This window comes from Chiloscyllium plagiosum, unplaced genomic scaffold, assembly GCF_037043375.1.
Source record: "Chiloscyllium plagiosum isolate Xiang-an unplaced genomic scaffold, Cpla_swu_hap1 HiC_scaffold_14, whole genome shotgun sequence".
Classification (NCBI taxonomy): domain Eukaryota; kingdom Metazoa; phylum Chordata; class Chondrichthyes; order Orectolobiformes; family Hemiscylliidae; genus Chiloscyllium; species Chiloscyllium plagiosum.
In genome coordinates this window covers 3,633,997-3,646,118 of record NW_028270152.1, presented here as the reverse complement: position 1 = coordinate 3,646,118, position 12,122 = coordinate 3,633,997, and the positions used below count along the sequence as shown (strand labels likewise).

The following is a 12,122-nucleotide window of genomic DNA, read 5'->3' as shown; positions in this document are numbered from 1 at the left end:
GGTTGAACTCCATCTGCCACTTCTCAGCCCAGCTCTGCATCCTGTCAATGTCTTGCTGTAGCCTGCAACAGCCCTTGAGACTATCTACAACACCACCGACCTCTGTGTCATCGGCAAACTTACTAACCCACCCTTCCACTTCCTCATTCAAGTCATTTATAAACACCACAAAGAACGCAGACCCAAGAACAGATCCCGATGGGACACCACTGGTCACCCACCTCCAGGTGGAATACTTTCCATCCATTCCCACTTGCTGTCTTCTTTTGGCCAACCAATTCAGTATCCAGTCAGTCAGATTTCCCTGTATCCCATACCTCCTTACTTTCTGAATGAGCCTACCATGGGAAATCTTGTCAAATACCTCACTGATATCCACATACACCACATCCACTGCTCAACCTAAGACAACGCGTTTTGTCACATCCTCAAATAACTCCATGAGGTTTGTGAGGCATGACCTGCCCCTCACAAAGCCATGCTGACTACCATTAATCAAACTATTTTCAAACAGTCATAAATCCGATCTCTCAGAATCCTTTCCAGTACCTTGCTTACCACAGACATAAAACTGACTGCTCTGTAATTCCCAGAGATTTCCCTAAGTCCTTTCTTGAACACAGGAACAACATTCACCTCCCTCCAATTAGCCGGTACTAGCCCCATGGAGAGTGAGGAGCAAAGATCATCACCAAAAGCACAGCAATCTCATTCCTCGCTTCCCATAGTAACCTTGGGTATATCTGATGAAGGGCTTTTGCCCAAAACATTGATTTTCCTGCTCTTTGGATGCTGCCTGACCTGCTGTGCTTTTCCAGCACCACTTTAATTTAACTCTGATCTAAGGCATCTGCAGTCCTCACTTTCGCCTATGTCTGAGCCAGCCCTGGGGACTTACCAATCCTAATCCTTCCCAGAATTCCCAGCACATCCACTTCCTATTTACTTTGAGAGGACTTGAATATAAAAGCAGGGACATACTTCTGAGGCTCTGTAAGGCTCCAGTCAGACCACATAAGACCATAAGACACAGGAGTGGAAGGCCATTCAGCCCATCGAGTCCACTCCGTAGCCCTTAATTCCTTGTGACATCAAGAATTTATCAGTCTCTGCCTTGAAGACATTTAGCATCCCGACCTCCACTGCACTCTGTGGTAATGAATTCCACAGGCCCACCACCCTCTGGTTAAAGAAATGTCTCCGCATTTCTGTTCTAAATTTACCCCCTCTAATTCTAAGGCTGTGCACACGGGTCCTAGACTCCTCGCCTAACGGAAACATTTTCCAAGCGTCCACTCTTTCCAAGCCATGTACACATTTGGAATATTGTGCGCAGTTTTGGGGTCCATACCTCAGGAAGGATGTACTGGCCCTGGAGCGTTCAGAGGAGGTTATCGAAAATGGTCCCAGGAATGAAAAGTTTAGCATTTGAGGTACATTTAAGGACTCGATGGAGATTAGAAGGATGAGGGGTGATCTAATTGAAACTTACATGAGGGCACAGCCTTAGATGAAAGGGAAGACCTTTTAGAAGGGAGATAAGGAGAAACTCCTTCAGCCAGAGAGTGGGGAATCGAAGAAAGATATAGCCACAGAAGGCTGAGGAGGCCAGGTCAATGAGTATATTTAAGACTGAGATTCTTGATTGTCAAGGGGATCAAGGGTTACAGGAAGAGAGCAGGAGAATGAGAAATATCAGCCATGATTGAATGGTAGTCAGAGTCAAAAAGACTGCACATGTCGGTCCTATACTCGAAATGTCAACTTCTCTCCCTCCTGATACTGCCTGCCTTGCTGTGTCCCTCTCCCTCCTGATGCTGCCTGCCTTGCTGTGTCCCTCTCCCTCCTGATACTGCCTGCCTTGCTGTGTCCCTCTCCCTCCTGATGCTGCCTGCCTTGCTGTGTCCCTCTCCCTCCTGATACTGCCTGCCTTGCTGTGTCCCTCTCCCTCCTGATACTGCCTGCCTTGCTGTGTCCCCCTCCCTCCTGATGCTGCCTGCCTTGCTGTGTCCCCCTCCCTCCTGATGCTGCCTGCCTTGCTGTGTCCCCCTCCCTCCTGATGCTGCCTGCCTTGCTGTGTCCCTCTCCCTCCTGATACTGCCTGCCTTGCTGTGTCCCTCTCCCTCCTGATACTGCCTGCCTTGCTGTGTCCCCCTCCCTCCTGATGCTGCCTGCCTTGCTGTGTCCCTCTCCCTCTGATGCTGCCTGCCTTGCTGTGTCCCCCTCCCTCCTGATGCTGCCTGCCTTGCTGTGTCCCTCTCCCTCCTGATGCTGCCTGCCTTGCTGTGTTCCCCTCCCTCCTGATACTGCCTGCCTTGCTGTGTTTATCTCCCTCCTAATGCTGCCTGCCTTGCTGTGTCCCTCTCCCTCCTGATGCTGCCTGCCTTGCTGTGTCCCTCTCCCTCCTGATGCTGCCTGCCTTGCTGTGTCCCTCTCCCTCCTGATGCTGCCTGCCTTGCTGTGTCCCTCTCCCTCTGATGCTGCCTGCCTTGCTGTGTTTATCTCCCTCCTAATGCTGCCTGCCTTGCTGTGTTCCCTCTCCCTCCTGATGCTGCCTGCCTTGCTGTGTCCCTCTCCCTCCTGATGCTGCCTGCCTTGCTGTGTTCCCTCTCCCTCCTGATGCTGCCTGCCTTGCTGTGTTCCCCTCCCTCCTGATGCTGCCTGCCTTGCTGTGTCCCACTCCCTCCTGATACTGCCTGCCTTGCTGTGTCCCCCTCCCTCCTGATGCTGCCTGCCTTGCTGTGTCCCTCTCCCTCCTGATACTGCCTGCCTTGCTGTGTCCCTCTCCCTCCTGATACTGCCTGCCTTGCTGTGTCCCACTCCCTCCTGATACTGCCTGCCTTGCTGTGTCCCCCTCCCTCCTGATGCTGCCTGCCTTGCTGTGTCCCTCTCCCTCCTGATACTGCCTGCCTTGCTGTGTCCCACTCCCTCCTGATACTGCCTGCCTTGCTGTGTCCCCCTCCCTCCTGATGCTGCCTGCCTTGCTGTGTCCCTCTCCCTCCTGATACTGCCTGCCTTGCTGTGTCCCCCTCCCTCCTGATGCTGCCTGCCTTGCTGTGTCCCACTCCCTCCTGATACTGCCTGCCTTGCTGTGTCCCTCTCCCTCCTGATACTGCCTGCCTTGCTGTGTCCCTCTCCCTCCTGATGCTGCCTGCCTTGCTGTGTCCCTCTCCCTCCTGATGCTGCCTGCCTTGCTGTGTCCCTCTCCCTCCTGATGCTGCCTGCCTTGCTGTGTCCCTCTCCCTCCTGATACTGCCTGCCTTGCTGTGTCCCTCTCCCTCCTGATACTGCCTGCCTTGCTGTGTCCCTCTCCCTCCTGATGCTGCCTGCCTTGCTGTGTCCCTCTCCCTCCTGATACTGCCTGCCTTGCTGTGTCCCTCTCCCTCCTGATACTGCCTGCCTTGCTGTGTCCCTCTCCCTCCTGATGCTGCCTGCCTTGCTGTGTCCCTCTCCCTCCTGATGCTGCCTGCCTTGCTGTGTCCCTCTCCCTCCTGATACTGCCTGCCTTGCTGTGTTCCCCCCTCCTGATACTGCCTGCCTTGCTGTGTCCCTCTCCCTCCTGATGCTGCCTGCCTTGCTGTGTCCCTCTCCCTCCTGATACTGCCTGCCTTGCTGTGTCCCTCTCCCTCCTGATGCTGCCTGCCTTGCTGTGTCCTTCTCCCTCCTGATGCTGAGTTGATATTTCACTCAGGTTGAGTTTCCTCCATATCTAGTCATGATTAAAAGCTGGCCATAATATTGTGTCTTCCTTCTGCAAGCATTATTTTCAAGTTGTATGGTTGCAGCATTAATCTCCAACGAAACACACTCAAATGTATGTATGGAATCATTCCAGTGAAAGGAGACGATTATGATCCATATACGGGAACATTCTCTGCCGACTTGCTGGATATATTAAGGGGATTACTGTGCGATAGAAGATTAGATTGTTCTTTCTGTTGTTTCAAAATGGTCTTTTAAATACATATCTTTTGTTTGATAAATGTGTTATCTTTGTTATTCAGTGACAGAGCCCCATGGTGAACAAGTTGGGGTTACATTTTGTTTAAGAACTGGAATAGGATTTAGAGTCCGCAGATGTTAGTGTCTGAGGGAGAAAGTGATTCTGCACCCATCCAGGTTTGAGACCAAGTGCATTCTGACCTGAACAGGCAGAGGACTGTCAGACTCACCACTTTTTGCAGAAACTGATCATGAATAGATTCTTCAATGAAAAGCCGGCCAGCAGCGATACAATTCTCTCCCTTGTTGAAAAACACAGCCCCCATTCCCTACAGAGAAAACAAATGTTAAAGGTACATTCACATTAATAACCGTCCCACTGCCCGGGAGGGGAGCTGAAGCAGGAAATGTCACAACCTTTAAAAATTATCTGGATGAGCACTGTAGTTACTGGGAAAGTGGGGTTACTGTGGATAGTACAGGCAGTGACTGGTGGGAAAGTGGGGTTACTGTGGATAGTACAGGCAGTGACTGGTGGGAAAGTGGGGTTACTGTGGATAGTACAGGCAGTGGATCTGTCCTTGAGTTCATTTGTAAATCGATTTGAACCAGTTGGAGCTTTAAAATTACACCTCTGCGTGGGACCGTGTTTTTAAGGGTGAGCATTTGTAAGTCAGACGTTGGTAAATAGGGACACTCGGAGTCTATTTTTGGTGGTACTGATTAGATGGGCCAAAGGATGTCTCTGTCCTGTAACCATATGATAGGTATATATTCCTGCCCTATAGTATTGGGAGACTGGCATCACTACCCATTCACAACATTGGCCACAGTGTTGGACTGGAGTTACGTATGGATCCAGGCTCGGTAAAAAATCATGGAATCCCTAGAGTGTGGAAATGGGCCATTCAGCCCATCAAGTCCACACTGACCCTATAAAGAGCATCCCACCCAGACCCAAGTTCACCCCCTCCCCCCACCAGCATACTCCCTGTGACCCTGCATTTCCCATGGTTAGCCCACCTAACCTGCACAACCATGGGCAATTTAGCATGGCCAATCCACCCTGACCTGCACATCTTTGGATGGTGGGAGGAAACCGGAGCACCCGGAGGAAACCCACGCAGACACGGGGAGAATGTACAAACTCCACACAGTCAGTCGCCTGAGGCTCATAGGTGAATTCCTGGAAAGACATGAGTTAAGCAGTTGGATTTTATCCCATCGGTTATGATCACCTTCTTCCAGCCCCACTCCGCAAGTTATTCAGATTCTTTAAACTTTATTTAATTACTTGGCTTAACTCATGACCAATGAATTATTACCATTTACTCTAACAATAACCATCACACAATCCAATCTTGCCGTCCAGCCTCCTGCCTAGTGAGGATGATTTCTACATTTCTAAAGATTGTGAACAGTTCATGGCAGAATCAGGGGAAGAGCTCTTCACCTCTTGAGTGATCTGGGATTGTATGTGTTGAAGCCTATGGCCTCCATGGTTTTATTACCAGAACAATAAAGAACACAAACAGTAGATACAGAGAATGCTGGAGAAACTTGGCACGTCAGCAACATCTGTGGAGAAACTGAGTTAACATTTTAAGCGCAATATGACTCTTCTTCAGAATTCTAAATAAAAAAATCTGTTTCTCTATCCAGTGATGCTGCCAGACCTGCTGAGTTTCTCAAGCAATTTCACTTTTACTTCCGATCTCCAGCATCTGCAGAACTTTGCTTTTATTTTGGAGGTTTTTGTGAAAACCATTACAAAGATTGGGTCAGCCTCAGACGGGGAATTGTGTTAAAATCTATACCTCACACTTTCATAAGGATGGCAATGTCTTGGAGAGGATGTGAAGGAGATTAACCGATGTCAGGGATGGTATGGGGGGCACGGTTTCAGTCATGTTTAGAGAGGAGAGAAGGTTGTATTTCGGAAAGTAAGACAACTGAGTGGAGGCTCCATGCAGGTGTTGAAATCAGGAAGAAACTGTTCCCATTGGCTGGAGACTCAGTAGCAGCAGAGGGTGGGGGGGCTCTCGGATTGAACATTAATGTGAAAAATATCAAAGAGAGGGAGGATTTGTACAGAGTTCACTGATACCATTTGAAATGGTTTGAATGTGAAAGTGAATTGGACGTATAAATAAATTGCTGAAAATGTGTTGCTGGAAAAGCGCAGCAGGTCAGGCAGCATCCGAGGAGCAGGAGAATCGACGTTTCGGGCATGAGCCCTTCGTCAGGACCCGAAACGTCGATTCTCCTGTTCCCTGGATGCTGCCTGACCTGCTGCGCTTTTCCAGCAACACATTTTCAGCTCTGATCTCCAGCATCTGCAGTCCTCACTTTCTCCTCGTTATAAATGAATTGGGTCATATTTTCAGGACTTTGAGCAGGGAAGGATAGTGGAGAAACTGGACAGCCTATCAAACAGCTCACCTGACCAAGCTCTGACGGCTCGTGATTTCAAATAGTCCTGTTGGACTATAACATGCTGTCGTGTGACCTCTGACTTTGTCGACTCTAGTCCACCATGAGCACTTCCACCTCACATCAAAGAGTTAGCACTGGTGCGATAGACCAGTTGGCCATTGGATGTGATTCAATGATTGAAAAAACAACCCAGTACTTCCTGCTTGGTTCTAGTGAAAGTCTGTCTGGTTCCAAGCTCTTTAACAGACAGTCTGACTATAAGTCCTTAAGAAATATTCTCCAAGTGAAGTTTGGGAAGACCAAAACCATTGTGTTCAGCTCTCATGATTAACTCCTCTCCCTAGCCCGAGTCAGTCTAAAACCAACGGTTCACAATCTCACATCCAACTTGACCCCCAGCGGAGTTTCTGACCCCATTATCCCTCGGCTTCCAATTCAGGTCCATCCACTTCCAATGAAGATCGCAGTCTCCCCAACTCTGCCTCAGTGCTGCTCAAACTCTTCCCTATATTTTTGTTACCTGCAGTTTGGACTGTTCCAAGGAGCCAGTTGCAATGTATGAACCTGAACGCTGGGTGTCAAGAGATCTTTCAGACAAGGTGTGAATTGCAATCCTCACCTGTCCTTCCTTCAGCTGACAGACGCACATGCACTTTATAATTGCACAAAGTGGACAATAATCACAAGCAGGAATCCTGGCTGCCCCAGGGGCGGATACTCAGCTCCTTCTCTCGTGTTAACCTCTGCATCCCCGCACCCCCCCCCACGCCAAATCAGGCCAGCCCAGTCCTGGGGCCACAGTCCCTGCAGCTCACAGTGGGTGGATTGGGGAATGGGGGGACAGGATGGGGTGGAAGGTGGATGGGGCACTGAGGTGGGGCATGTCTGCAGTCCAGTGTTGCCTTGTGTGGGGGAGTGACCAAGCCCTCTCTGTCTGGGTGGGGCATCCAGGGTTAGGACCCATTCACCCCAATGAGGATCGAGGGTTAATGGAAGATAAAACCAGAGCTCCTCTCAGTCCAGTGTCTGTCGCACGATGACTTCAGTTAGAAAGATCCGCACTAATTTTAAACATTTCAGGGCCATAGTTTTGAGTTGAATCTTCTTACCGCACGTACAGCTTTGACTAAGTCACAGTCACTGAAGATGATGAGAGGAGACTTTCCCCCCAGTTCCAGAGATACTTTCTTCACATTAACCAGGGCACAGCTGCAAAGGGAGGAACACCACAGTTTCAAATGGAGAAAACACAGGTTCATTTTCAAATGTCAAGAAAGCACAACAAGATCTCTATTTCCTTAGGAGGCTAAGGAGATTCAGCATGTTCACAAAGACTCTCACTTATTTTCATTGATGCACCATAGAAAGCCATGACTTGGAGGAGTCAGTGTTGGACTGGGGTGGACAAAGTTAAAAATCACACAACACCAGGTTATAGTCCAACAGGTTTAATTGGAAGCACTAGCTTTCGGAGCGCTGCTCCTTCATTAGGTAGTTGTGGAAAGCTAATGCTTCCAAATAAACCCATTGGACTACAACCTGGTGTCGTGTGAGTCTTAAACATAGAAAGCATCCTATCTGGATGCATCAAATGTGGTTTGGCAACTACCCTTCCCAAGACCGCAAGAAACTACAGAGAGTCATGAACACAGCCAATTCTCTTATACAAACCTGCTAGCCATCCACTGTCTCCATCTAGACTTCCCACTGCCTTGGGAAAACAGCCAACATCATCATGGACCCTTCCCACCCCCATTACACCCTCTTCTATCAGGGAGAAGATATAAAAGTTTGAAAACACATAAACAGATTCAAGAACAGCTTCTTCCCCGCTGTTATCAGACTTTTGAACGTATCTCTCAAATGTTAATTCTGATCTCTCTCTCTCTGCACTTTCTCTGTGGCTGTAACACTGCATTCTGTGCTCTGTACTGCTACCCTGGTGCACTTTGTATGGTATGATCTGCCTAATGCTGTGACCACCTCCCCCCCCCCCCCCCCCCCACAACCCTGCAAAACTGAATTGGCTGGACAGCTGGTTTACAATGCAGAGGGATGCCAACAATCTGGAACCACAGTGACTGAGGTTCCTAGGAAGGAGTCTCCATCTCACCCTCTCCCCTTACCCGAGGCATGGTGACCCTCAGGCTAAACCACTTTCCAGTCATGTCTTTCTAACCAGAGAGCAGTCCTGTGGTCTGGTAGGACTCTGGTGACTTTAATGTTTATTTTATTCTTCCAATATATTTTTCTTATTCTCTCATGGGATGGGGATGACATTGACAAGGCTCAATCTTGTTGCTCTCTCTGCCCTGGAGAAGTGGCGGTGAGCTGCCTTCTTGAACTCTTGCAGAGAGCCGCACATTACGGTCAGGGAGGGGATTCCAGGATTCTGACCCAGCCACACTGAAGGAACGGCGATTTATTTCCAAGTCAGGATGGTGAGGGGTTTGGAGGGGAACTCGCAGGGGGTGGAGTTCCCACGTATCTGCTGCCCTTGTCCTTCTAGGTGGAAGTGGCTGTGGGTTTGGAAGGTGCTGCCTGAGGATCTTGTAGATCCTACACACTGTTGCTACTGAGTGTGGGCGGTGGAGAAAGCGGTGAATTGTGTCAGTTCAAAAAGGTCTCTGACAAACTTCTCAAGGAGGAATGATATAGAGTCAGAGTCACATGGGTGGACAGTACTATTGAATTCCAAGCTGCACATTTACTGGAATGGAGCTTTTCACTCTGGCACTGGGGTTTGAATCCAAACTCACTGACTGAGGTCAGTCAAGCAAAATTGAGAAAAAATTTAATTCAGATTGAATGAAATATTTAGCAGTTAGGGTAATGAATGGGGTAACATTGAGGATTGAGGTGTAAATATTGATGGGGTCTCTGGGGAGAACCCCCTTGCTCACTTCCAAATAATGGTCAGGGGATTTAAAAAAAAACTTCTCCCCATTTTACCGTTACCATCAGGCCAGGGCACCAACCCTGGTTCAATGGAGAGTGCAGGAGGGCATGCTGGGAGCAGCACCAGGCATACCTGAAGATGAGGTGTCAACCTGGTGAAGCCACCAAACAAGACTACTTGCACACCCAACAGCATAAACAGCAAGTGACAGACAGAGCTAGGCAATCTCAAACCAATGGGTCAGATCTAAGCTCTGCACTCCTTCCACATCCAGTGGGGAATGGTGGTGGACAATTAAACAACTCACTGGAGGAAGAGGCTCCACAAATATCTCCATCCTCAATGATAGAAGAGCCCAGCACATTGGGGCAAGAGATAAGGCTGAAGCTTTCACAGCAATATCAAGGAATGGTTGCTGGCACTGGATACTGCAAATGGGCTTTGACAACATTCCAGCAATATTACTGAAGACGTGTGCTCTAGAACCTGCCGCTCCCCTAGCCAAGATGTTCCAGTGCAGTTACAACACTGGCATTGCCCAGATATGTCCTGTACATAAATAGTAGGACAAATCCAACCCGGCCAATTACTGCCCCATTCAGTCTCCTCTCGATCATCAGTAAAGTGATGGAAGTAGTCACCAACAAGCAGCAGCTGCTCAGCAATAACCTGCTCAGGGACCTGCCCAGTTTGGGTTCCCCCAGGGTCACTCAGCTCCTGACCTCATTACAGCCTTGGGTCAAACATGGACAAAAGAGCTGAATTCCAGAGGGGAGGGGAGAGGGACAGCCCTTGACATCAAGACTGCATTCGACCGAGTGTGGCACCAAGGAGCCCGGGCAAAACTGCAATCAATTGGAATGAGGGGAATTTCTCCACAAAGATTCAAGAATGCAGCTCACCACCACCTTCTCCTGGGCAATCAGTGCTGGCCCAGACAGCAACAGCCATATTCTATGTCTGAATAAAATGTTTCTCTTTTCTTTAATCAAATATTTTCTTTGATAAAATGAAGGTGATTCGCTGGTCACATTCCGTTCAGTTTCACAGATACCTTTTCATAATTTGTTTCCCGACTGCGGTGGATCCGGTAAAGCCAAGCTTTCGAACATCAGGATGGTCAGCTATTCTTTGTCCAATCAATGAACCTGAAGACAGAAAAGTGATCTCTGACAGAACAGATCGAAAACTACATCTCGGAGCAAATTACTGCAGATGCTGGAATCTGTACTGAAAACAAAATGCTGGAAATCACAATGGGTCAGGTAACATCCACGGAGAAAGAGCAAGCTAACGTTCTGAATCGAAATTAATCTTTACCAGAGCTTCATCAGATGAAGAGCAATCTAGAGTTGAAACATTAGCTTGCTCTCTCTCCATGGATGCTGCTTGGCCCACTGGGATATCCACCACTTTATGTTTTCAGATCCTCACAGCAATACTGCAGGACATGAGGGTCACATCTGATCAATGACCCTGGCTGGGCAGCTCCCGTTTGGAACAGGAAGAGCTAACGGCGGCACCGTGGTATGGGCAGCATGGTGGCACAGTGGTTAGCACTGCTGCCTCACAGCGCCTGAGACCCGGGTTCAATTCCCGCCTCAGGCGACTGACTGTGTGGAGTTTGCACGTTCTCCCCGTGTCTGCGTGGGTTTCCTCCGGGTGCTCCAGTTTCCTCCCACAGTCCAAAGATGTGCAGGTTAGGTGAATTGGCCATGCTAAATTGCCCGTAGTGTTAGGTAAGGGGTAAATGTAGGGGTATGGGTGGGTTGCGCTTCGGCGGGTCGGTGTGGACTTGTTGGGCCGAAGGGCCTGTTTCCACACTGTAATGTAATCTAATCTAAAATGTTTCTCGGGGTGAGGGGAGGTGGTCAAGTAGTCAGGAGTTCAGGTCTCACCCCACAGCCCCGTGGGGTACTGAGGGAATACAACCCTGTCCCAGGTTTTACATTAGATTACTTACAGTGTGGAAACAGGCCCTTCGGCCCAACAAGTCCACACCGACCCGCCGAAGCGCAACCCACCCAGACCCCTACATTTACCCCTTACCTAACACTACAGGCAATTTAGCATGGTCAATTCACTTGACCTGCACATCTTTGGACTGTGGGAGGAAACCGGAGCACCCGGAGGAAACCCACGCAGACACGGGGAGAACGTGCAAACTCCACAGTCAGTTGCCTGAGTCGGGATTTGAACCCGGGTCTCTGGGGCTGTGAAGCAGCAGTGCTAACCACTGAGCCACTGTGCCACCCACAGGTGCTGTCTCTCAGCTGAGACCTCAACACAGAGGCTTGTCCCTGAGCTCATATTTTGAAGAAGGACAGAGGAGTTTTCTTGGGGGCTCTGATCAATATTAAAACCTCAAATCAAGATCACTCAAAGCAGATGATCAGCTGTTATTGTACCACTGTTTGTGAAATCTTGCTGCATGCAAATTGAACACAGATTTTCCTAAAACAATGAACATTTTCAAAAAGTCCTTCGTTGCCTTTGAAGCACTTTTGGATAACCTGAGGATGCGAAAGGTGCTATGCAAATGAAAACCTTTCTTCCTTGTAGCTCATTACTCCAGTTAGGGACAATCTCAGCCAATGATTTCGTGCGGAACTTTCAAATCTTGTCCAGAAGATGATCCCAGTTTTGGCTCATTTTTAACTGGTTTTAACAACCAGCTGCCTCTGGTTGAGAAATCCCAGAATGAGATTGCTGGGATTTCCTGCTGAGTGTCACACTAACGGGTTGGCTTCCTCTGTGTGAGGCCATTCTGCTTGCATTCTGGATTAGTGGTGCTGGAAGAGCACAGCAGTTCAGGCAGCATCCAAGGAGCTTCGAAATCGACGTT

The 12,122-nt window shown here is 49.0% G+C and overlaps 1 protein-coding gene across 2 annotated transcripts in view; it reads right to left on the bottom strand.

Moving 5' to 3' along the window:
- LOC122559232 (cytosolic 10-formyltetrahydrofolate dehydrogenase-like) overlaps nt 1–12,122 on the bottom strand; it is a 291,390-nt gene that overhangs the window by 30,064 nt on the left and 249,204 nt on the right. For both annotated transcript variants that reach the window (XM_087994041.1, XM_087994042.1), the window contains 3 exons: nt 10,332–10,425; nt 7,488–7,587; nt 4,173–4,271 (listed from right to left, as the gene is read on the bottom strand). In XM_087994041.1, the coding sequence (XP_087850167.1) occupies nt 4,173–4,271; nt 7,488–7,587; nt 10,332–10,425 (293 nt within the window). The remainder of the gene's footprint in view (nt 1–4,172; nt 4,272–7,487; nt 7,588–10,331; nt 10,426–12,122) is intronic.